At 39.9% G+C, this 26,649-nt stretch overlaps 3 protein-coding genes across 4 annotated transcripts in view; 2 read left to right on the forward strand and 1 right to left on the reverse strand.

Moving 5' to 3' along the window:
* LOC139548778 (zinc finger protein ZFP2-like) overlaps positions 1 to 26,649 on the reverse strand; it is a 497,157-nt gene that overhangs the window by 159,214 nt on the left and 311,294 nt on the right. The gene's annotated exons all lie outside the window — the stretch shown is intronic.
* Positions 1 to 26,649, forward strand: part of LOC139549320 (zinc finger protein 664-like) — a 110,429-nt gene that overhangs the window by 65,747 nt on the left and 18,033 nt on the right. The gene's annotated exons all lie outside the window — the stretch shown is intronic.
* On the forward strand, positions 14,668 to 26,448 carry LOC139548177 (zinc finger protein ZFP2-like). Its single transcript, XM_071357649.1, has 2 exons — positions 14,668 to 15,363; positions 24,620 to 26,448. The coding sequence occupies exons 1-2, from the start codon at positions 14,988 to 14,990 to the stop codon at positions 25,912 to 25,914; spliced, it is 1,671 nt and encodes a 556-aa protein (XP_071213750.1). The 5' UTR covers positions 14,668 to 14,987; the 3' UTR covers positions 25,915 to 26,448.

Below are 26,649 nucleotides of genomic sequence, written 5' to 3' on the forward strand. Positions count from 1 at the left end.
GGCAGATATACTACATCCATAACTAGTGGTTTCCTCATTAGCAGGGAGGTGTTTCTGCATTCAATTGTTTGTGCATTGCCCTCGTGCTGCAATTTTAGCAAACACAGAAAAGGGCTTACATTGGAGACCAATAGTTGTCTGGCACACTGCTTAGGATTTCAACAACTTGAATAACTTATTTCTAGTTACCACTAACGTGAAAACAAGACAAAATATGACTTGTTGCTAACTTGACTGTCTTAATTGTCAAATAATTCAACAGACGTCAATTGTTGTACAACTTGGGTACGCTCTGGGCATCATCTTTTACCTCAAATTAACAGTGGATTTCTGCTGTTGTGGGCCTTTAACCATCTGTCTGACTTTGTTGTTCACACAGGAGAGAGACGGGACTATCGTGGATCCTCTGGGGATTCTCAACAACCTCATGATGCTGATGCGGCAGAGAAGAGTCTCTCCACATCAGAACACCTCAAGAAACACCAGAAACACCAGCAGAGACCCACAGGGAAGAAATCTCACTGCTGCTCTGACTGTGGGAAGAGATTCACCTCATCAGGCATTAAAATACATCAAAGAATTCCCACTGGATTCCCACTGGAGTCAAGCTGTCTTACTATACATCAGAGACTACACACAGGAGAGAAGCCTTATACCTGTGATCAATGTGGGAAGAGTTTTACTACATCTAGCTATCTAACTATACACCAGAGAACACACACAGGAGAGAAACGATATAGCTGTGATCAATGTGGAAAGGGTTTCGGTACATCTGGCTGTCTGACTTTACACCAGAGAATACACACTGGAGAGAAACCATACAGCTGTGATCAATGTGGGAAGAGTTTTGCTGCATCTGGCAATCTGACTCTACACAAGAGAACACACACAGGAGAGAAACCTTATAGCTGTGATCAATGTGGAAAGAGTTTTACTCAGTTAACCAGCCTGACATCACACCAGAGAACACACACAGGAGAGAAACCTTATAGTTGTGGTCAATGTGGGAAGAGTTTTTGTACATCTGGCCGTCTGGCAACACACCGGAGAACACACACAGGAGAGAAACCTTATAGCTGTGATCAATGTGGGAAGAGTTTTGGTACATCTGGCTGTCTGACAAAACACCGGAGAACACACACAGGAGAGAACCCTTATAGCTGTACTCAATGTGGGAAGAGTTTTACTCATTCAACCAGCCTGAAATTACACCAGAGAACACACACAGGAGAGAAACCTTATAGCTGTAATCAATGTGAGAAGAGTTTTTCTTCATTAGGCCTTCTGACTGTACACCAGAGAATACACATAGGAGAGAAACCTTATTGCTGTGATCAATGTGGGAGAGGTTTTACTCAGCTAGGCAGCCTGGTATCTCACCAGAGAACACACACAGGAGAGAAACCTCATAGATGTAATCAATGTGGGATGAGATACTCTGATAAAAGATCTCTGATTAAACATCAGAAAATACATGAAGGAGTTGTTTCATGATATCAATGAAATAATGTCACAATGTAGAATGTTTTACCAATGTAGAAGGAGTATTTTAATGATGTCATAATATAGAACCCTAAACGTTTGCCCTGTTCTATAAAAGGGGAAAGATCCAGGCTCTGAATTGAATTCAACAAAATGTGACTAACAAAAAAAGAGTTGTTACACTTCCCACGTTGGAAGGTCTTGAATCAAAATGCAACACTTCAAAATGTAGCAAGCTGTTTACCACATTGGTGACCTATTTGAATCAAAATGGAGCCAGCTGTTTTCTACAAATTGTCCTCTAACCAGAGATGTACACATTACTCCCAGATTTTGTGTGGTTTTTGAGCTGTTAATTTTAACAGGGCGTGCAACCTCCTCTCGCACAATTGATTTCAACATGATATCAATGAGTGATGACAAATAAGTGTTGCGTTCCTTTGTTTAGTGACCCCTAAATTTAAATGCATCACTCCAAAATGTAGCTGACTGTCTTCTACAGGTTGTCCTCTAACCAGTGAGCTAAAAGATATCTCCCATTTCCATGTTTTTTGTTGTTAGTTTCAACAGCAGGTACAACCGGATTTCCCCCCTAATCGATATCAGTGATTTATTGCTACTTGTCAAAACAACAGCGTTTCTGGTGCTTGTGCAGTTTATAAGGAGCTTGTTTTAAAAAATATTATTATTGTGGCAGATGTTTGTGTATATACCACATGTTAGGTTTTCAATTCATCCCAAACTGTTTCTGCATATTGGTTATTGATTTGTACATGTTAAAACTGTGTTTTGACATTGGGTATCCCACCTAGCAACTATGCAATCAAATATTTCATATTTACATTTCATGTAACATTTAGTAGTGATATTTATTCATGCAACCAACTGACAATTTTTGGGGTACAATTATATTGACATTGTTGCCCTGCTTTTAGAATATCAAGGTTAATTCTCACATGTGCCAACCCAAATGTACTAGAGCATGACATTGGGGACTGGGCCCCGATCCAACAACATGCCTATCGAGTGAACCCTGAAAAGAGAGAGAAGCTCCGCAGTGAGGTGGAAAGTTACTACGGATATTGCAAGAGTTTCCTCTTGAAATTAGACATGTCCGTGGTGAGGACAACTTGGTTGCTGATTGTTATGGGTGGGCAGTCAAAATGTTTTGTGTTTTGCGTTTAGCCAGTGCGTTGCCATGGATCACAATTTATTTTGACTGCGCGTTTTTCCATATTGGAGACGAGTTTTGTTTGGGCTCGTTCCAAGGGGACGAGAGTTCTAGAAGCTGGTGAGTTTTAGGAAGACGAGAGTTCTAGAAGCTATCTTTGTGGGAAAAATAAAACTTGTTTTTAATTGTTGTTAGACAGACACCATGTTTATATTGGTGAAGGTGAAGCATTGTAGTTGATTATAATGTGAAATGGAAGTTGTTTTCTGTTGGTGGTGAGCAAACTTGTCCATCAAAAATATAGGATATATTTGTTGTCTTAAAGGGGAAGGTTTTACAGGCTTTGGTTTTTCATTTATATTTTGAGGTTGGACTTAAGCACGTCTAGCTCGTTAGCACGTCTAGCTCGTTAGCACGTCTAGCTCGTTAGCACGTCTAGCTCGTTAGCACGTCTAGCTCGTTAGCACGTAGGACGCACTGATTGGTTTCACCTCGTTAGTCAGTATGTGTTACACCTGTGCTGGCTTGTCCATCTCGTTAGTGGGAAGGTGTTTCACCTGAGCTGGTCCAGGTTCTATTTAAGAGTGTCTGGCCCAGTGCTCCAGTTGTCTTGATAGATGTGGAGAGTCAACACCTTTAGTTGCTCCACTTTTTTGGTTTGCTTCCTGTCTAAGTTTGGTGTGGATTTTCCTTTTGTTTGCATCTTCTTGGGCAGATTTAGTGGGTCTCATGGTGGGTGTCTTTTAGGTCCCAGTTGTTGTTACTAGTCAACTTTCAGTGGACACCCCCATAGTGTCTTTCAGTGGACACTGAGAGCAAAATTGCAACATTGTTATAATACTTTTGTTGCATCAAATGGTTGTTTTATGCAACAGAAGAGAGGGTTCTTAGAACTATTGTGTCTGTGTTCTACTGAGGATGGGCCTCTGGGAGAAAACACTGACAGGTGATTGTAATACTACCTGTGAGATTTACAATGTCTTTTGGGTGATAAAACCTGAAGAGACCACATTCCAGAGCATGAGTTAATGTTTCTGTTCTATATGGTACCAGGGAGAGATGACCCCAGGGCCAGACCCTGGTCTCTACACAAAGAGTGTAAAGTTTTTGTTTTTTTACAGCAGATACTGTCTGCTGAGAATTATAGGTATCTTTCATACAAATCTTAACCTTGTGACCCGTTCTATACATCTGTTGTCCGTCATGTAGGTTGAAAGGGGTGTATCTTGGCTATAAAAGACCTTTGTACTTTTGTCTCGTGCCTCTCAACGAATCATCTGTCAGTGATTTGTCGACCAGCCATCATTATCGTAGAGCACTCAATTGATTCACTTTATATGTGTGCGTTGTATTGACCTGCTCCCTTATTAATAAGTGAATAAAGATTTAGTTTAAGAATATCTCTGACTTGTGTGATAAGTTTGTCTCATTTGATATGAAAGAAATTAACCACATTTGGGGATGTTAATCTTCACTTGGTGATGCTCCTGATGACCTGGGTAAATGTTGCACCAGGGATCCCTCTAACTTGGGATCTCAGGGAGACCACACTTTGGGAATGGAGCAGATGGACCCACCTTTGATCTGAGAGGCAGCGAGCCGAGTGGATACCACATCTCAAACCTAGTTTTAAAAAAAGAGGTGAGCGAACCACGCAAAGTGAGTTTTTTAGAAAAGCCTCGTAGGCTCTGAGTGTATATTAATGTGTGAGGGGGGCTCCTTGGAGGTGTAAACAAGGCCCAGTCAGGAGGCTCTGAGTGTGTATTCCTGTATTTTCCCAGTATGGGAGGAGTTGCTAGATTTATTGAATAAACCTTTTTCCATAAAGTTAGTGAACCAAGGTGTCTGACTAGCTGTAGATGTTGAAGAAGCGTCCCGTCCACTAGATTATACGTCACAGTGGCAGAATCACCTGAAAGACGCACTTCGCCATTCAACCGTATTACCCCACCAGAAACCAAAACATAAGCTCGTATAACGCCACTGTTTGTAAACAAATACTATATGGCTGAGGAGTAGAGTCGATCCAACCGTTCTGACCTCACAATAACAGTAAAGCACCCAAGCTAACTGGCTAACGTTGGATAGCTTGCTAGACACAAATCAGAGAAAACCTCATTCTTACCATTTTACTTGCCCTAGCAGAGCTGGTTAGGCTGTTTTCATGTTATCCAGAGCGTTGGTGACGAACTGTATTCAACGGGTGTTGAGCGTTATTAAATACATCAGTTATTCTGCGCTCTAATCAAGTCAATAAATATTGGGTAGTTAGTTAGAATATAGTTACTATACTGGCAAGTCTGATGTATAAGTAGCCAACTAGCGTTAGGTAGCGAGCTCACATACTGCTGTAAAGATATGCTATGCGTTTTGTAAGGATAGTGTAGCTAACATAACGTGTAACGTAACTTATTTGAAAAGTCATTACTTTATTGCATTGCTCAACATTTGTCATAATTATTTAAAGCAGTTCATTTGTATCCGCTCTCTCGTTGGACTTCAGCTGCATATTTTCCCCCATTTTCTTCAAATCTCAAAACGTTGAAGCCACGCCCATTTCCTGAAGAATTGCATTATGGGCCCTAAAGTACTGCGTGTATACTTCGTATTTCGGCAAATTTAGTACGACATCCGGGAACTTTTGGCATACTAACTACATCATACTATGACCAATAAGCAGACTATATACTCTGATAACATCACAAATAGTGCAGTTAGTATGAGTATTCTAACACAGCTCAGGACTCTGGGCAGCCATTTTGTTTGTTTAAAAACTAGGTTGCCCCTTTACAAAAGACACACAACAATCAACCAATAACAAAGCTGTAATTCCACCACTGTTTTGGTAATAAGATGATGGATGGGGCTGGAGAAATGTAACTGGTCTCTAATTCATAGACAGACCGATGGATACAAGGACTGACCATCCATGATATCAACATTATAGTTTTAACCATGTTGAGGCTATACAGTGTTGATTTACATTGTTTCTAAACATTGGAGTAAAAAAAGCTTATTTGGGGGTCTGATGGGGTAAAAACAGTTGAAATAAGCTCATGAGGCATGTGTTATATTCTTCAAGAATCAATGGCTATAAATAAATAATTTAAAGTCAAAATATGGATGTAGCAATTGCACATTTCCCCTTTAACACCAAACATCAGTTCAACAAAAGCAGAGTTTGTGCTTCTGTATTTAAGACAGTACTTACGAGTGTTAATCAGGGAACGGTTTCTCAAAACCATCTTATGGCTAAATTCATCGTTAGAACCATCGGACACCTTAAGATGCGTTTGGGAAACCGGGCCCAGATATCCAGGTCCCTCCTCTTCTTCCTCCTCCTTTTTCAATGTAACAGTCATCTCTTCCTCCTCCTCTTTCACTCCATAAACTTCATCCTCCTCTCCTTTTACTGTAACATCCTCCTCCTCTTTCACTCTGAACGCTTCCTCCTCTTCTTTCACAGTAACGGCCTCACTCTCTACTTCTTGTTTTACTGTGATATTCTCCTCTTTCACTCTGAACGCGTCTTCCTCTTCTTTCACAGTAACGGCCTTATTCTCTACTTCTTGTTTTACTGTGATATCCTCATCTCCTTTAGCAGGAGAGTAGCTTAGTGACCGCATGGCCGGGGATGTTAGCTAGGCTAATGCTAACTTAACCAGCCCGCTAGCTGACTAATAACAACACCGTAAATATGAAATTAAATCGGATAACCAACTAGTCGATAGAAGTGGGTTTAAAACACAGTGGCTAATATACACTAAAGCGTCTAAAGAGCTTTATTGGTTCGGCTATTTTGTCTAGCAAGCTACCGAGGTGGCTGACTGACTGTTGTTGCTGCTGCTAAAAGAAGCGTTCCGTCCACTACATTTTACGTCACACCAGCAGCATAACCTTAAATTCCTAGACCGCCATCTGCTGACTGGAATGGGTAACGCAGTTGAGTAAAATGTATATTTTATCTTCAGACAACAAGTTAAAGTGTAGGGAGCATTAGTTTTTACTCACCAGTGTAACAATACAGTGTGGTCAAAGACTTAGTAAGCTAGTTGTAGTCACGATATGGTTACCTATAAGTACAAACAGTTATGTTTTTGCGTTATTACATATTTTTTTTAACTTATTTCGGGAAATCTTCTAAACTACCCACAATGCACTATTTCCCAAGGTCATATGGATGATCTACTCTGTGCTACTGAGTTTGTATGCCAGTGTAACGGTGTAATGAAGCTACATGTTTTAAATATATTTAATCTTTATTTAACTAGGCAAGTCAGTTAAGAACATATTCTTATTTACATTGACGGCCTACCCCGGCCAAACCCTAACCAGACAATGCTGGGCTAATTGTGCGCTGCCCAATGGGACTCCCAATCATGGCCTGTTATGATACAGCCTGGATTTGAACCAGGGTCTGTAGTGACGCCTCTAGCACTGAGATGCCATACCTTAGACCGCTGCGCTGCTCGTGTGTTTACATTACACTCGGTGTAATACACTCAGTGATAAAAGTATTGGATTCTGGGTAATCCACAGCAGGTTTTTGGAGAATTTGAAAATTGAGTGGTCCTGGGATAGAAATGTATAAAGTTGACATTACATCATAAAATCCACGTTTTAAATCATACATTAGCAATTTATGTTTTAGGAACTACTGTTGTTGGTTTGGTGTCAAGTAAGCCTCTCTTTATATGTTATTTGCCAAATCTCAGTTTTCCATGTGGGTTTTATGCTAAAGTTCCCTCTTTCAAGTTGGTATCTAACTGGAAAATGCATCTTCTTTAGGAGTGCTATTTTTACCCTATCGACTACTGATCATTCATCCACACTGTGTGTCTCATCAATGCAGGTCATTTATGACAAATGTATAAAGTATATGTTTTATAAACTCATGAACACCAGACAGTTTATCAGCCCGGTTTTGTTAGTTTAGGTGTATTATACTTCGTCGCCACCAGAGGGGGACATTTAGTCATTTTCCAGGTTAATTTGATATATTTTGATAGTAAAATGGATGACAGTTTATTCTGATGTAGTGAATATGAGACACGTGGAAACAATTGAATCATTTATTATAGTAAATTATGAATTAGTAGGAATGGTTAAATCCACTATACGATCACAATGACTTTGATAGACACTTCAATAGTTTTATTAGTATATTATAGGGCAGATTAATGTAGAATTGCTGTGGGAGTGCTATTTATATCCCGTCACTACTGATCATTCATCCATACTGTGTGTGTCCCATCATTGCAGCTTTGGAAATAAATGAACTATCCATCCATTGCTCCTTCCTGTGTTGACTCACTGACTTGAGAGACCAGGAAGGTCACACTAGCTCGATAGGTTGATATCTAGCTCAAGCTTCACCTCATGCTTTTCATTAACTGTGTGGTTGTGTTATCTAGTGGGAACCCGTTAGCACGGTAGGCTCTGGTGCCTTCTTGCCGTGGGCTCAAGACGACAGAGGAAATCAACCTACTTGCTCCTTTTTGTTTTGTCAACTTTTCGATGGGGATGTTATGTTTGATACCGGAGGTACGAGGCCTTGAAAGCATTAAACTTTAAAGCAGTGTGCTGATGCCTGTATCACTTTATCAGCAGCACGTCATCAATGACGTCTGAAGATTCATTTCGTCGAACAACCACCTGATTGGTTTGGTGTGTTCGACACTGCTGGCGACTGCCAACTGACTGATCTACAAATTACCTTACATCATAAATAACTACTCATTACTATTGAAGCAGTGTGTCACTTTATCAGCATTGATCAATGACTTCTGAAGGTTAATTTTCTCCCATCATTCTGTTTGTCTCTGATCTTTTGATCTGCAAACACGTTTAGGTTTTGTTAGTTTGGTTCTAAATGGTCTCGGTGCTGCGCTGGTTAGGCTAATAGCTAGTTGGCTAAATAGCTAAAGTTAGCTGGTTGGCTACGCTGGTTAGGCTAATAGCTAGTTGGCTAAATAGCTAACGTTAGCTGGTTGGCTACGCTGGTTAGGCTAATAGCTAGTTGGCTAAATAGCTAACGTTAGCTGGTTGGCTACGCTGGTTAGGCTAATAGCTAGTTGGCTAAATAGCTAACGTTAGCTGTTGGCTACGCTGGTTAGGCTAATAGCTAGTTGGCTAAATAGCTAACGTTAGCTGGTTGGCTACGCTGGTTAGGCTAATAGCTAGTTGGCTAAATAGCTAACGTTAGCTGGTTGGCTACGCTGGTTAGGCTAATAGCTAGTTGGCTAAATAGCTAACGTTAGCTGGTTGGCTACGCTGGTTAGGCTAATAGCTAGTTGGCTAAATAGCTAACGTTAGCTGGCAGGCTAAGATAACTGCATATAGCTAACGTTAGCTGGCTGGCTAAGATAACTGCATATAGCTAATGTTAGCTGGCCGGCTAAGATAACTGCATATAGCTTATGTTAGCTGGCCGGCTAAGATAATTGCATATAGCTAATGTTAGCTGGCCGGCTAAGATAACTGCATTTAGCTAATGTTAGCTGGCTGGCTAAGATAACATTCTTTGATATTTGGTTAGATGGCGTTTTGTATTTTCAAAACGTTGGTTTACTTTAAATCACATCCTTGATCCTCCTCCTCACATGTTGTGCAAACGATTGGTTTAATTTGAAGTTCTACATTTTGTTAGGATTTATGTTTATGCACTATAGCCTGTTAGCATATTGTTTGAAGATGAATATTGTTTTGTTACACACACACAAACAATACAGATGTGTAAGGACTGACCAACACAGGCCATAAAAGCTGTGGTCAGTCTGGAGAGGGGAGGGGTGCATCACTCTAGGCCAGGGGTGTCAAAGTCAAATGGACGGAGGGCCAAATAAAAAATTTAGCTACAAGCCGAGGGCCGGACTGTTCGAATGTTCATTGAAAAATTTTTAAATGACGCATATAGTCTAGTGAACCTAATTGAACCTACTGAAAACCTAACAAATATATTCCAATATGATCAGATAAATAAAGCAATATTTTCTTATGGCTCTGTCAGTAATCTTTAATTTTCAACAGACACAAAAGACAAATTTCCTTTATATAAAAATCCCCATAACATGAACATTAAATGAAAGAAACCGGTATTCAAGGCACCATCAGTAGCCTATATTTTCTATTTTAGCAAAAGTGGGCTAAATTTACTTCAAAGAAAAAAACAATAATAGCAATTTTCTATCATCCACTCAACTGAAATATTTTTAAAATATAATTGGATTGAAATACAATAAAATAAAGTGCAAAAATCTATTAATCAAAAACAACACTTTGTTTAAGGAGAAGTAACATGCAGTGAAAACAAATATTAAACTTTAACTTTTAAACTTGAACTGAGTAAAAACTCTAAATATGTGATTGCACAGTAATGTTCACTTGTTTGAGGTTGAGGGTGATACTTGGTGGTGTCCCATCTTTTCCACAAGTTCATCAATGTTCGGGGTAAGGCTCTGAGCTGAGGAAATCCTCAGAATTGAGTGGAGGTGTTCAGCAGTAAGTCGACTTCTGTGTGATGTTTTGTTCAGGTTCATCAAAGAAAACAGTTGTTCACACAGGTATGTGCTGCCAAACATAGACAACGTTTGAGCAGCCTGGATGCGCAGCTGGGGCATTGTGTCGGGGAGGAAACGGGCGAACTCCGCAGCACCCACTGCCGCATATTTTGCCCTCAGTGCATCATTGCATTGGAGGTCAATCAACTCCATTTGGAGGTTTGGTGGTGAGCTTTCCACGTCAACAGCAAATGGGTTACCGAGCAGTTCCAACCTGCTTTTTTGTGCTTCAAAGTCAGCAAATCGGCGTCGAAAGTCAGCGGCAAGCATACCTATTTTATCAGCCAACTGTGCGCTCGGGAACGCACTGGTAGAGAGCTTCTCTTTCATGGTCTGGCAGCTGGGAAAGTGGCTCAAATTTTCTTTCCGCATCTGCGTCTCCCACAGAGTCAGTTTGGTTTTAAATGCCTTCACTGTACTGTACATATCAGAGATGACATGATCCCGACCCTGCAGCTGCAAGTTCATTGCATTCAGATGACTCGTAATGTCACACAGAAAAGCCATTTCACACAGAAACATTTCGTCTCGGAGTTGTGTTGTGTCTTTCCCTTTGCTGTCCAAGAACAGACAAATCTCCTCACGAAGCTCGAAACATCTTTGAAGCACCTTTCCCTGGCTTAGCCATCGCACCTCTGTGTGATAAGGCAAATCACCATGCTCCGTTTCTAACTCCGTCAGAAATGCCTTGAACTGGCGGTGATTCAAACCTTTGGCTCTGATAAAGTTAACTGTGCGCGTGATGATGCTCATTACATTACACATTTAAAAAGAGTTGCCTTTTTTCTGGGCAAACTTCATCACAAACTTTAATCATGCAGTTTTTGATGAAATCCCCCTCCGTAAATGGCCGGGCTGATTTAGCGATCTCTTCTGCCAAAATAAAACTGGCCTTGACAGCAGCCTGGCCTTGTGATTTGGCTTTTTTGAACAGAGCCTGTCGAGATTTGAGGCCTCGTTTTAATTCCTCTGCCTTTTGTAGCCTTTGTTCCATGTCCATATTCTTGTTTTTGTCCGCGTGTTTCGTTTCATAATGTCGTCTCAGATTATACTCTTTCAGTACCGCCACACTTTCTCCACACAGAAGACACACAGGTTTTCCAGCTACCTCCGTGAACATATACTCCGACTCCCACCTTGTTTGAAACCCCCGGTTCTCAGTGTCCACCTTCCGTTTTGCCATTTTTGATGGGTATCTGAAAGTTAATTTTACTGTGATGCTGACGACTGCTGTGCCAATAAATATTGAAATGAAGCAGCCTACTGCTCGGTGCGTCACCGTTGCATTGTGGGAAATGTAGTATTGGTGCGTGTAAAAGATCTGCGGGCTGCCGGCTTGCTGCGGTCTGCGGGCCGGTTCTAATAATAAATCAAGATCATCCCAGGGGCCGTAAAAAACCTTCTCGCGGGCCGGATGTGGCCCGCGGGCCTTGACTCTGACATATGTGCTCTAGGCCAACCAGGGGGGTTGAGAGACTGTTCAGTACCATATTAGGAATTGTTTGAGTGAAGAATCAAGGGGAGACACAAGACGGAGCTACTCTACCCAGCAACCAGATGTGGACAAAGAAAAGCGCTCAAGGTGCTTGGACATGGTGGTGATACAGTGAACCCGTATATACGAGAATTTCATTTACCGTTTATCGTTTGAGTTTAATTAAAATACTTAAAATATATTCGGTGACTCTGAATCACATTTTGTCCTGATGCCAGAAATCTCTTTACATTTGAAGTTATTTCTGTTGTAGTTTACATCATAGGGAATAGGCTGGTCCTCCATTTTACTTTACACCTGACTTTGGCATTCTTCTAAATTCTGATTGGTTTAATGTAATAACTCCAAAAATAGAACAGTGAGGTGTAACTTTGCATTGGGAAAAATATTTTATTTTATCTTTTTATAAACAATACAAAACATACAAACGACAACATCATACAAACATTAACTACATCACACCTCTATCTCCATTAACTACATCACACCTGCCCAGACCCACTAGAACACACCCCCATCTCCATTAACTACATCACACCTGCCCAGACCCACTAGAACACACCTCCATCTCCATTAACTACATCACACCTGCCCAGACCCACTAGAACACACCTCCATCTCCATTAACTACATCACACCTGCCCAGACCCACTAGAACACACCTCCATCTCCATTAACTACATCACACCTGCCCAGACCCACTAGAACACACCCCCATCTCCATTAACTACATCACACCTGCCCAGATCCACTGGAACACACCTCCATCTCCATTAACTACATCACACCTGCCCAGACCCACTAGAACACACCCCCATCTCCATTAACTACATCACACCTGCCCAGACCCACTAGAACAGACCTCCATCTCCATTAACTACATCACACCTGCCCAGACCCACTATAACACACCTCCATCTCCATGAACTACATCACACCTGCCCAGACCCACTGGAACACACCTCCATCAACATTAACTACATCACACCTGCCCAGACCCACTGGAACACACCTCCATCAACATTAACTACATCACACCTGCCCAGACACACTGGAACACACCTCCATCTCCATTAACTACATCACACCTGCCCAGACCCACTGGAACACACCTCCATCTCCATTAACTACATCACACCTGCCCAGACCCACTGGAACACAGCCAGCGCATTCATCAGCACCATTTTTTTTTCTCTCCGTTGCCAACTCACTTTCAACTTTTAGATAATAAAGCATTTGACCTTTCTATTGAATTAACAACAGAGTATTGGTTGATTTCCAGGTTTAATTAAGTATAATATTTAAGATGATTTATGAGAAACGTATCGTCCAACTCTGGGGTATCTCACTGCACCCTCAAATGCCATGTTTTGAAATATACAGACAGACAGATTAAAAGTAATTTTACATTGTATAACTGTACTTCTGACAGCCAACTTTCTAACTCCACCCATAACTTTATGACGTCATAACATTCCCAGAAGGATTATTGAGTCATTGTTAGTTTTACACTGAAGACATGACTCTGCCATTGTGCTGTAGAATTTGTGAATTTTGTCTCTTGTATAATAAGGGACTATCATTTGTCCCAACATCACAGGCCACAGACTTCAATTAACTTGTGGGCGGTTGTGGTGATGACGTCCTATTCGATGACGTCGTCCATCGGGATTCCCCAAAAAAGAAGACGCTCTGGATTGATCACTGGAGTCAGATGTGAAGGAGGAGGTTGATCATCAGGAGTCAGATGTGAAGGAGGAGGTTGATCATCAGGAGTCAGATGTGAAGGAGGAGGTTGATCATCAGGAGTCAGATGTGAAGGAGGAGGTTGATCATCAGGAGTCAGATGTGAAGGAGGAGGTTGATCATCAGGAGTCAGATGTGAAGGAGGAGGTTGATCATCAGGAGTCAGATGTGAAGGAGGAGGTTGATCATCAGGAGTCAGATGTGAAGGAGGAGGTTGATCATCAGGAGTCAGATGTGAAGGAGGAGGTTGATCATCAGGAGTCAGATGTGAAGGAGGAGGTTGATCATCAGGAGTCAGATGTGAAGGAGGAGGTTGATCATCAGGAGTCAGATGTGAAGGAGGAGGTTGATCATCAGTGAACCTCTAGAATTGTGGCTGGGCTGGCGTTTCCTCTTCCAGCTTGGTCATATATTTTTACACATTGAATGTTGATACTGTGAAACTATGTTATATATTTGTACCTCCTGTTTCATGAAGTGATGTCACTAAGTACTGCCCCTATATATACAATGGATTCGGAAAGCATTCAGACCCCTTCACTTATTCCACATTTTGTTACATTACAGCCTTATTCTAAAATTGATTCAATCATTTTTCCCTCATTAATCTACAAAATACCCAATAATGACATCACAATACCCCATAAGACATCACATTGGCCCATAATGACATCACAATACCCCATAATGACAAAGCAAAAACAGGTAAATAAAAGAAACATTTTGATTTTCTTTAAAAGACAAGGACATTTCTAAGTGACCCCAAACTTTTGAATGGTAGTGTAAATTTACATGATGTATTGTTACACCATGTAGGAGCAGTATAGACTTAGTCTGTTCATTATATACATCTACATGATGTATTGTTGCACCATGTTGGAGCAGTATAGACCTAGTCTGTTCATTATATACATCTACATGATGTATTGTTACACCATGTAGGAGCAGTATAGACCTAGTCTGTTCATTATATACATCTATATGATGTATTGTTACACCATGTAGGAGCAGTATAGACCTACAGTAGCTAGCTGCTAATTTAGATGTAATATAACTTAATGAAACTGCCTTAAATATGCTGTGGTAAACAATTTTTATTCGCACTAATCAATCAACACATTCCTGTCTTTGTATGTCTCAATATAATAGTATTATTTAATTAAATCCATTTAAAATAATCTTTGTCTGAAAATAAAATATGATCCTCAACTGCGTTTCCCCTCCAGTCAGCAGACGGCGATGTGCGTCTTTCAGGCGACGCTGCCAGCGTGACGTATAATCTAGTGGACGGTTCTTCATAAACAGCTCGTCAACCACCTCGGTAGCTTGCTAGCCAACATAGCCGAAAGATTCAAGCTATTTATACGCTTTAGGTGTATATTAGCTACTGTGTTTTCGACACACTTAGGTCGTATCTAGTTGTTAACCTATATAATTTAATATTACGTTATTTTGTATTAGTCAGCTATAGTAGCTGGCTGGTTAAATTAGCACTAGCCTAGTCGCTAATGATAGCTAGCTAACATCCCTGAACATGAGCTCACTAAACATCTCCCCTCTCGTTAAAGAAGAGGGGGTCTGCTGGACGGAGAAAGAAGCTCTGGGGCTGAACATTGTCGTGAAAGAGGAGAAGGAAGAAGAGGATATCACAGTAAAAATAGAAGTAGAGGGTGAGGCTGTTACAGTGAAAGAAGAAGAGAAAGACGTTTCAGTGAAAGAAGAGGAAGACGCATTCAGAGTGAAAGAGGAGGAGGATGTTACAATGAAAGAAGAGGAGGAAGAGAAAGAGGAGGAGGATGTTACAGTAGAAGAGGAAGAGGAGGATGCCGTTTTTGGAGTGAAGAAGGAAGGGGAGATTACTGTCACATTGAAAGATGAAGAGGAGGAGATAGGAGATCTGATTAACACCAGTAAGTACCACCTTAAATTCGTTTTTAACTTTGGATATTCAGAGTTGGCTCGTCAATACCTCTTCAACGGAGGGCCCAGGATGATGACTGATATGTCTAGAATCAGACGACGTAGAGAGCAAGCTACCCCTTGTTTTCTCAGTTCCGTTTCCAAAAAGTGACTTAACATATATATTTGAGAAGGGTCTTTCTGCTGACCGTAGACTGGGGGGCACGGCATGTTGTGATTTTCATGTAGTGATGTTTTACTACACACCGTGCCCCCCAATAGTGCCATGTGAGAGTTGGGTTGGCTACACCAAAGATAATGGATATACTGACAAGATGTCTCTCCGCCCTGACAAGGGGAGTTGTTGTCCACAAAGCTTCACTGCGGGTTGTCTAGCTCCCGCCTATCCTTTCTTTGGATTGGTGGATACATCTTATTATTGTAATCTATTGTTTATATTCTATGAGGGTTGTTGACGTCAACTGCCTGTATTCAATGGAGAGAGATGCTAAGCTACTAGCATGAATATGCACCGCCTGTATTCAATGGAGAGAGATGCTACGCTACTAGCATGAATATGCACCGCCTGTATTCAATGGAGAGAGATGCTACGCTACTAGCATGAATATGCACCGCCTGTATTCAATGGAGAGAGATGCTAAGCTATTAGCATTAATATGCATAGCGATCTGGAGACAACTCCTATAATGTTTTTATCAAAGTTGTCGGTATGTCACGTGTCCACATAACAACTTAATCATTACGAAACTTCTGTTAGATCAAGTAAACCTCACGTAGCAAATAAGCCATTAATTTTGTTGTTGACCAAATTCGACACTTTCCACATTGGTTTGATAATTGTTTCCACTTGGATACAACCTACTGTAACCTACTGGCATGACCTAGAGAGATACAACCTACTGTAACCTACTGGCATGACCTAGAGAGTTACAACCTACTGTAACCTACTGGCATGACCTAGAGAGATACAACCTAGTGTAACCTACTGGCATGACCTAGAGAGATACAACCTACTGTAACCTACTGGCATGACCTAGAGAGATACAACCTACAGTAGCCTACTGGCATGACCTAGAGAGTTACAATCTACTGTAACCTACTGGCATGACCTAGAGAGATACAACCTACTGTAACCTATTGGCATGACCTAGAGAGTTACAACCTAGTGTAACCTACTGGCATAACCTAGAGAGTTACAACCTACTGTAGCCTACTGGTATGACCTAGAGAGTTACAACCTACTGAAGCCTACTGGCATGACCTAGAGAGATACAACCTACTGTAACCTACTGGCATGACCTAGAGAGATACAACCTACTGGCATGACCTAGAGAGTTACAACCTACTGGCATGACCTAGAGAGTTACAACCTACTGTAGCCTACTGGCATGACCTAGAGAGATACAACCTACTGGCATGACCTAGAGAGTTACAACCTACTGTAACCTACTGGCATGACCTAGAGAGTTACAACCTACTGTAACCTACTGGCATGACCTAGAGAGTTACAATCTACTGTAACCTACTGGCATGACCTAGAGAGATACAACCTACTGTAACCTACTGGCATGACCTAGAGAGTTACAACCTACTGTAACCTACTGGCATGACCTAGAGAGTTACAACCTACTGTAGTCTACTGGCATGACCTAGAGAGATACAACTTACTGTAGCCTACTGGCATGACCTAGAGAGATACATCTACTGTAGCCTACTAGCATGACCTAGAGAGATACAACCTACTGTAGCCTACTGGCATGACCTAGAGAGATACATCTACTGTAGCCTACTGGCATGACCTAGAGAGATACAACCTACTGTAGCCTACTGGCATGACCTAGAGAGATACAACCACTTGGATACAACCTACTGTAGCCTACTGGCATGACCTGGAGAGATGCAACCTACTGTAGCCTACTGGCATGACCTAGAGAGATACAACCTACTGTAACCTACTAGCATGACCTAGAGAGATACAACCTACTGTAGCCTACGGGCATGACCTAGAGAGATACATCTACTGTAGCCTACTGGCATGACCTAGAGAGATACAACCTACTGTAGCCTACTGACATGACCTAGAGAGATACAACCTACTGTAACCTTCTGGCATGACCTAGAGAGTTACAACCTACTGTAACCTACTGGCATGACCTGGAGAGTTACAACCTACTGTAGCCTACTGGCATGACCTAGAGAGATACAACCACTTGGATACAACCTACTGTAGCCTACTGGCATGACCTAGAGAGATACATCTACTGTAGCCTACTGGCATGACCTAGAGAGATACAACCTACTGTAGCCTACTGGCATGACCTAGAGAGATACAACCACTTGGATGCAACCTACTGTAGCCTACTGGCATGACCTGGAGAGATGCAACCTACTGTAGCCTACTGGCATGACCTAGAGAGATACAACCTACTGTAACCTACTAGCATGACCTAGAGAGATACAACCTACTGTAGCCTACTGGCATGACCTAGAGAGATACATCTACTGTAGCCTACTGGCATGACCTAGAGAGATACAACCTACTGTAGCCTACTGGCATGACCTAGAGAGATACAACCTACTGTAACCTACTGGCATGACCTAGAGAGTTACAACCTACTGTAGCCTACTGGCATGACCTAGAGAGATACAACCACTTGGATACAACCTACTGTAGCCTACTGGCATGACCTGGAGAGATACAACCTACTGTAACCTACTGGCATGACCTAGAGAGATACAACCTACTGTATCCTACTGGCTTGACCTAGAGAGCTAAAGTTGTAAAATTCCTGGATTTTAAATGAATATTTTCTAGTAATAATGATAATTTCTATCTTCCTATCTATCTGTGGGTTCCCTCTCCTTTGTCGTCCTCTCTACACCAATAATAGACAACTACTGTGGGATCCCAATGACGGCCGGATGTGATACAGCCTGGATTCGAACCAGGGATTGTTGTGACACCTCTTGCACTGAGATGCAGTGGCTTAGACCGCTGCGTCCGTGTGTGTGTTAACTATTAGAATGCTGTACTAGAATGCTTAAAAGGCCTCTAAAAATTTTAATATCGGTTATCGGTATCGTTTTTTGGGGTAAGGAAAATATTGGATATCGGTATTGGCCAAAAATGTCATATCGGTGCATCCCTTTATTCTAAAATGTTTCACAATACCCCATAATGACATCACAATACCCCATAATGACATCACAATACCCCATAATGCCAAAGCAAAAACAGGTTTAGGTTTTTTGCAAATGTATTGAAACTATTCCCCAGGATAACTAGTCTCAGAGTAATGTACGATCCCAGGATAACTAGTCTCTGAGTAATGTAAGATCCCAGGATAACTAGTCTCAGAGTAATGTAAGATCCCAGGATAACTAGTCTCAGAGTAATGTAAGATCCCAGGATAACTAGTCTCAGAGTAATGTAAGATCCCAGGATAACTAGTCTCAGAGTAATGTAAGATCCCAGCATAACTAGTCTCAGAGTAATGTAAGATCCCAGGATAACTAGTCTCAGAGTAATGTAAGATGCTTGGAAAAAGAAGCTGAAAAGAATAACAGAACGGCACCATTAGAACTAAAATGTGTCCCTGGATGTCAGACCCCCAACTCTCCAAACTGTAAATAAATAATAAAATGTGTCTCCTGGATGTCAGACCCCCAACCCTCCAAACTGTAAATAAATAATAAAATGTGTCTCCTGGATGTCAGACCCCCAACCCTCCAAACTGTAAATAAATAATACAATGTGTCGCCTGGATGTCAGACCCCCAACCCTCCAAACTGTAAATAAATAATAAAATGTGTCTCCTTGGCAACAGTAGAACCTCAGCACGTTTACTGTATATGTCGAGACAAAGGAATGATGTAAACAAATAATCCAAAATATTTTTGTCAATGAGACAGTATATAAACAAAGGAATGACCGAACCCCCTTTGGTGACTGAATGCTTGTAAGGAAAACTAGATGATCAAAACATTAGATCACATCAAATAAGCCTGAGTGGTTTCACCTCCTCCCAGACTATACTGGATACTACAGTTATAACTATAGATAGTTATACAGGATACTACAGTTATACAGGATACTACAGTTATACAGGATACTACAGTTATACAGGATACTACAGTTATACAGGATACTACAGTTATAACTATAGATAGTTATACAGGATACTACAGTTATACAGGATACTACAGTTATAACTATACATAGTTATACAGGATACTACAGTTATACAGGATACTACAGTTATACAGGATACTACAGTTATACAGGATACTTCAGTTATAACTATACATAGTTATACAGGATACTACAGTTATACAGGATACTACAGTTGTAACTATACATAGTTATACAGGATACTACAGTTATACAGGATACTACAGTTATAACTATACATAGTTATACAGGATACTACAGCTATACAGGATACTACAGTTATACAGGATACTTCAGTTATAACTATAGATAGTTATACAGGATACTACAGTTATACAGGATACTACAGTTATAACTATACATAGTTATACAGGATACTACAGTTATACAGGATACTACAGTTATACAGGATACTACAGTTATACAGGATACTTCAGTTATAACTATACATAGTTATACAGGATACTACAGTTATACAGGATACTACAGTTGTAACTATACATAGTTATACAGGATACTACAGTTATACAGGATACTACAGTTATAACTATACATAGTTATACAGGATACTACAGCTATACAGGATACTACAGTTATACAGGATACTACAGTTATAACTATACATAGTTATACAGGATACTACAGTTATACAGGATACTACAGTTATAACTATACATAGTTATACAGGATACTACAGTTATACAGGATACTACAGTTATACAGGATACTACAGTTATAACTATACATAGTTATACAGGATACTACAGTTATAACTATACACAGTTATACAGGATACTACAGTTATAACTATACACAGTTATACAGGATACTACAGTTATACAGGATACTACAGTTATACAGGATACTACAGTTATAACTATACATAGTTATACAGGATACTACAGTTATACAGGATACTACAGTTATACAGGATACTACAGTTATAACTATACATAGTTATACAGGATACTACAGTTATAACTATACATAGTTATAGAGGATACTACAGTTATAACTATACATAGTTATACAGGATACTACAGTTATAACTATACATAGTTATACAGGATACTACAGTTATAACTATACATAGTTATACAGGATACTACAGTTATACAGGATACTACAGTTATAACTATACATAGTTATACAGGATACTACAGTTATACAGGATACTACAGTTATACAGGATACTACAGTTATAACTATACATAGTTATACAGGATACTACAGTTATAACTATACATAGTTATACAGGATACTACAGTTATACAGGATACTACAGTTATAACTATACATAGTTATACAGGATACTACAGTTATACAGGATACTACAGTTATACAGGATACTACAGTTATAACTATACATAGTTATACAGGATACTACAGTTATACAGGATACTACAGTTATAACTATACATAGTTATACAGGATACTACAGTTATAACTATACATAGTTATACAGGATACTACAGTTATAACTATACATAGTTATACAGGATACTACAGTTATAACTATACATAGTTATACAGGATACTACAGTTATACAGGATACTACAGTTATACAGGATACTACAGCTATACAGGATACTACAGTTATACAGGATACTACAGTTATACAGGATACTACAGTTATAACTATACATAGTTATACAGGATACTACAGTTATACAGGATACTACAGTTATAACTATACATAGTTATACAGGATACTACAGTTATACAGGATACTACAGTTATAACTATACATAGTTATACAGGATACTACAGTTATAACTATACATAGTTATACAGGATACAACAGATATACAGGATACTACAGTTATACAGGATACTACAGTTATACAGGATACTACAGTTATAACTATACATAGTTATACAGGATACTACAGTTATAACTATACATAGTTATACAGGATACTACAGTTATACAGGATACTACAGTTATAACTATACATCGTTATACAGGATACTACAGTTATACAGGATACTACAGTTATACAGGATACTACAGTTATAACTATACATAGTTATTCAGGATGCTACAGTTATAACTATACATAGTTATACAGGATACTACAGTTATACAGGATACTACAGTTATAACTATACATAGTTATTCCAAAGGTGGGCTACTTACTATCCACTGTTTGCAAGCCACCGTTGCTGATCTATTTCATTTATTTATTTCACCTTTATTTAACCAGGTAGGCAAGTTGAGAACAAGTTCTCATTTACAATTGCGACCTGGCCAAGATAAAGCAAAGCAGTGTGACACAGACAACACAGAGTTACACATGGAGTGTAACAAACATACAATAATCAAACATCAATAATACAGTAGAAAAATAAGTCCAAGATAAACCACAGAGAACTGTTCCTTTATTCAGGACATTTAGAATGATAACGCATTACAGATTATTGTCCTGTTAGGACAGTTTTTTGTATTCAGATCTCTGAAATGCACTCTAACTATGTAACATTTAGTGCCTCCTTATGTTACGCTGGGAAAACAGTTTTCATGGGCACAGAAATCCTAAATAATTTCAGAGTTTGCTTAAAGTACCTAGGTGTCTGGCTAGACTGCAAACTCTCCTTCCAGACTCATATCAAACATCTCCAATCCAAAATCAAATCTAGAGTCGGCTTTCTATTCCGGAACAAAGCCTCCTTCACTCACGCCGCCAAACTTACCCTAGTAAAACTGACTATCCTACCGATCCTCGACTTCGGCGATGTCATCTACAAAATAGCTTCCAATACTCTACTCAGCAAACTGGATGCAGTTTATCACAGTGCCATCCGTTTTGTTACTAAAGCACCTTATACGACCCACCACTGCGACCTGTATGCCCTAGTCGGCTGGCCCTCGCTACATGTTCGTCGTCAGACCCACTGGCTCCAGGTCATCTACAAGGCTATGCTAGGTAAAGTGCCGCCTTATCTCAGTTCACTGGTCACGATGGCTACACCCACCCGTAGCACGCGCTCCAGCAGGTGTATCTCACTGATCATCCCTAAAGCCAAAACCTAATTTGGACGCCTTTCCTTCCAGTTCTCTGCTGCCTGCGACTGGAACGAATTGCAAAAATCTCTGAAGTTGGAGACTTTTATCTCCCTCAACAACTTTAAAAATCTGCTATCCGAGCAGCTAACCGATCGCTGCAGCTGTACATAGTCCATCTGTAAACTACCCACCCAATTTACCTACCTCACCCCCATACTGCTTTTATTTATTTACTTTTCTGCTCTTTTGCACACCAGTATCTCTTCTTGCACATGATCATCTGATGATTTATCACTCCAGTGTTAATCTGCTAAATTGTAATTATTCGATTTATTGCCTACCTCATGCCTTCTGCACACATTGTATATAGATTCTCTTTTTTCTACCATGTTATTGACTTGTTTATTGTTTACTCCATGTGTAACTCTGTGTTGTTGTCTGTTCACACTGCTATGCTTTATCTTGGCCAGGTCGCAGTTGCAAATGAGAACTTGTTCTCAACTAGCCTACCTGGTTAAATAAAGGTGAAATAAAAAAAATAAAAAAATAAAATGGTTCTAACCTAGTCACCTTAACTTTATTGACAACACCCAAATGGATACTGTCATTAATGTGTTTCTTCAATAATTACACATAATTCTTAATACTGTAGCTGTTTAGTTACTAAACTATCATCAGCTGATCCAGGAAATCATTTTCTGAATGCCAGTCACATGACAAACATCACGACATGCAACAACAACCAAAGTGCTTCTTCATTCATTACTCTGGTAAAGACAGTTATGCCGTGCTCCACGTTGGATCCAACATCCCTAACAAATTGATGTTTATAATGTTATTGTCTGCTTGATTTACAGTTGGGTCTCGTTAGTCTGTTTGGAAACAGAGATACTTAGCTCATAATGTGTAGAGAACTGTTCCTTGATGGATAGGCTATTGTACAACACACAGAGCTATTTTCCTATATTTATTGTTAGGTGAAGTTATGGGTCCTACAGTAGGTCTATGTTGTTGTTATGGGTCCTACAGTAGGTCTATGTTGTTGTTAGGTGAAGTTATGGCTCCTACAGTAGGTCTATGTTGTTGTTAGGTGAAGTTATGGCTCCTACAGTAGGTCTATGTTGTTGTTAGGTGAAGTTATGGGTCCTACAGTAGGTCTATGTTGTTATGGGTCCTACAGTAGGTCTATGTTGTTGTTAGGTGACGTTATGGGTCCTACAGTAGGTCTATGTTGTTGTTATGGGTCCTACAGTACACTATGTATGTCATGCAACAACAACCAAAGTGCTTCTTCGTTCATTACAGGTATATTTGTTGTTAGGTGAAGTTATGGGACAATTTGGCAAACAGTGTACAAACCCTCATTGTCAGGCTGATGGAAAAGACAAAGAACATTTTACTGGTTGAAGGGTTTTTTAAGTACAAAGCGGTTGATTTGCGATGATCACACAAACATTATATTAAGCAGGACATTCAAACGAGCCTTACAATTATAATCCAAAGTAGTGTGAAATGCACTCATAAGCAACCTGGAAATGGAGGCTACTCCCCTGAGTTTTCACCCATTCACATTCAGAATACTTTGTGAAAAACTAAAATCTTTGCTATAACTATTATCCTCACTAGCGGGAAGGAGTTTCTACAACCAGATATACTACATCTATAACTAGTGGTTTCCTCATTACCAGATATGCTACATCCATAACTATCGGTTTCCTCATTACCAGATATACTACATCCATAACTAGTGGTTTCCTCATTAGCAGGGAGGTGTTTCTACAATTTGATTGTATGTACTTCGCCCTCGTGCCGCAATTTTATTAAACACAGAAAGGGGCCCATATTGGAGACCAAAAGTCATCTGGCTCAATCATCGATGTTACTACTAATGTGAAAACAATACAAAATATGATTATTGTTGCTCATTTTAAGACAAATGTCAAATCATTACATTCATTACAGACGTCAGTTGTTGTACAACATCATGGCTACGCTGTTGGCATCACCTTTTACAGTGAATTTCCACTGTTGTGGGCCTTGAACCATTTGACTTTGTTGTTCACACAGGAGAGAGACGGGACTATCGTGGATCCTCTGGGAATCCTCAACAACCTCATGATGCTGACGAGGCAGAGAAGAGTCTCTCCACATCAGAACTCCTCCAGAAACACCAGCAGAGACCCACAGGGAAGAAATCTCATTGCTGCTCTGACTGTGGGAAGAGATTCACCTCATCAGGCATTAAAATTCATCAGAGAACACACACAGGAGATAAACCATTTAGCTGTGTTCAATGTGGGAAGAGTTTTACTACATCTGGTCATCTGACATTACACCAGAGAACACACACAGGAGAGAAACCTTATAGCTGTGGTCAATGTGGGAAGAGTTTTACTACATCTGGCTCTCTGACATTACACCAGAGAACACACACAGGAGAGAAACCTTATAGCTGTGATCAATGTGGGAAGAGTTTTTGTCAATCTAGGGATCTGACAGTGCACCAGAGAACACACACAGGAGAGAAACCTTATAGCTGTGATCAATGTGGGAAGAGTTTTGGTGCATCTAGCACTCTGACTATACACCAGAGAACACACACAGGAGAGACACCTTATAGTTGTGGTCAATGTGGGAAGAGTTTTACTACATCTAGCAATCTGACTCTACACCAGAGAACACACACAGGAGAGACACCTTATAGCTGTGGTCAATGTGGGAAGAGTTTTACTCAGTCAACCAGCCTGATATCACACCAGAGAACACACACAGGAGAGAAACCTTACAGCTGTGGTCAATGTGGGAAGAGTTTTACTACATCTGGCCATCTGACTCTACACCAGAGAATACACACAGGAGAGAAACCGTATAGCTGTGGTCAATGTGGGAAGAGTTTTGGTCGATCTGGCCAGCTGACATTACACCAGAGAATACACACAGGAGAGAAACCTTACAGCTGTGGTCAATGTGGGAAGAGTTTTACTACATCTGGTCATCTGACTATACACCAGAGAATACACACAGGAGAGAAGCCTTATATCTGTGATCAATGTGGGATGAGTTTTACTTCATCTAGCCAGCTGACTTTACACCAGAGAACACACACAGGAGAGAAACCTTATATCTGTGATCAATGTGGGATGAGTTTTACTACATCAAGCCATCTGATTCGACACCAGAGAACACACACAGGAGAGAAACCTTATAGTTGTAATCATTGTGAGAAGAGTTTTCCTACATCTGGCCAGCTGACTTCACACCAGAGAACACACACAGGAGAGAAACCTCTCCGCTGTGATCAATGTGACAAGAGATACTCTGATAAAAGGTGTCTGATCAAACATCAGAAAATACATGAATGAGTTGTTTCATGATATCAATGAAATAATGTCACAATGTAGAATGTTTTAACATTGTAGAAGGACTATTTTAATGATGTCACAATGTAGAATGTTTTAACATTGTAGAAGGAGTATTTTAATGATGTCACAATGTAGAATGTTTTAACATTGTAGAAGGAGTATTTTAATGATGTCACAATGTAGAATGTTTTAACATTGTAGTAGGAGTATTTTAATGATGTTCTACCTTTTCCTTTGCCCTGTTCAATTGATTGCAGCATGATATGGATATTAGCCTCAGGGGAAAATCCAGGCTCTGAATTGAAAGAGTATTATTTAACAAAAAGTGACTAACAAAAAAAGAGCTGTGTTACACTTACTGCGTTGGTGACCCACTTTAATCAAAATGCAGCACTTCAAAATGTAGCCAGCTGTTTTCTACAAGTTGAAAAAGCTGCTTGTTTAAAAAAATACATGTAATATGATAATTGTTGCAGATGTTTGTGTATATACACACATGAAAGCAGTATAATAAATTGTACTAATCAATTTTATTAACAATCTGACATCACTCCAGTATTTCTTGACAACATTCAAATGCTAATTGTCTTTATTCCACTACTGAAGAAGCATGACTCAAATCACCTCATATATTCAAACATTCAGCCTGACAAAATATACATATTTTATTTATTTAAAAACACTTTTTCAACATTTCAAGATAGCAGTGTGTTCAGTTTGATCATTTCAAAGACA

Source organism: Salvelinus alpinus, chromosome 2 (genome assembly GCF_045679555.1).
Source record: "Salvelinus alpinus chromosome 2, SLU_Salpinus.1, whole genome shotgun sequence".
NCBI classification, from domain to species: Eukaryota; Metazoa; Chordata; class Actinopteri; order Salmoniformes; family Salmonidae; genus Salvelinus; species Salvelinus alpinus.

Coding starts and splice junctions, on each gene's coding strand:
- LOC139548177 (XM_071357649.1), top strand. CDS start 14,988: ATGAGCTCACTAAACATCTCCCCTCTCGTTAAAGAAGAGGGGGTCTGC. Junction 15,364..24,619: donor AGGAGATCTGATTAACACCA/GTAAGTACCACC, acceptor TTGTTCACACAG/GAGAGAGACGGGACTATCGT.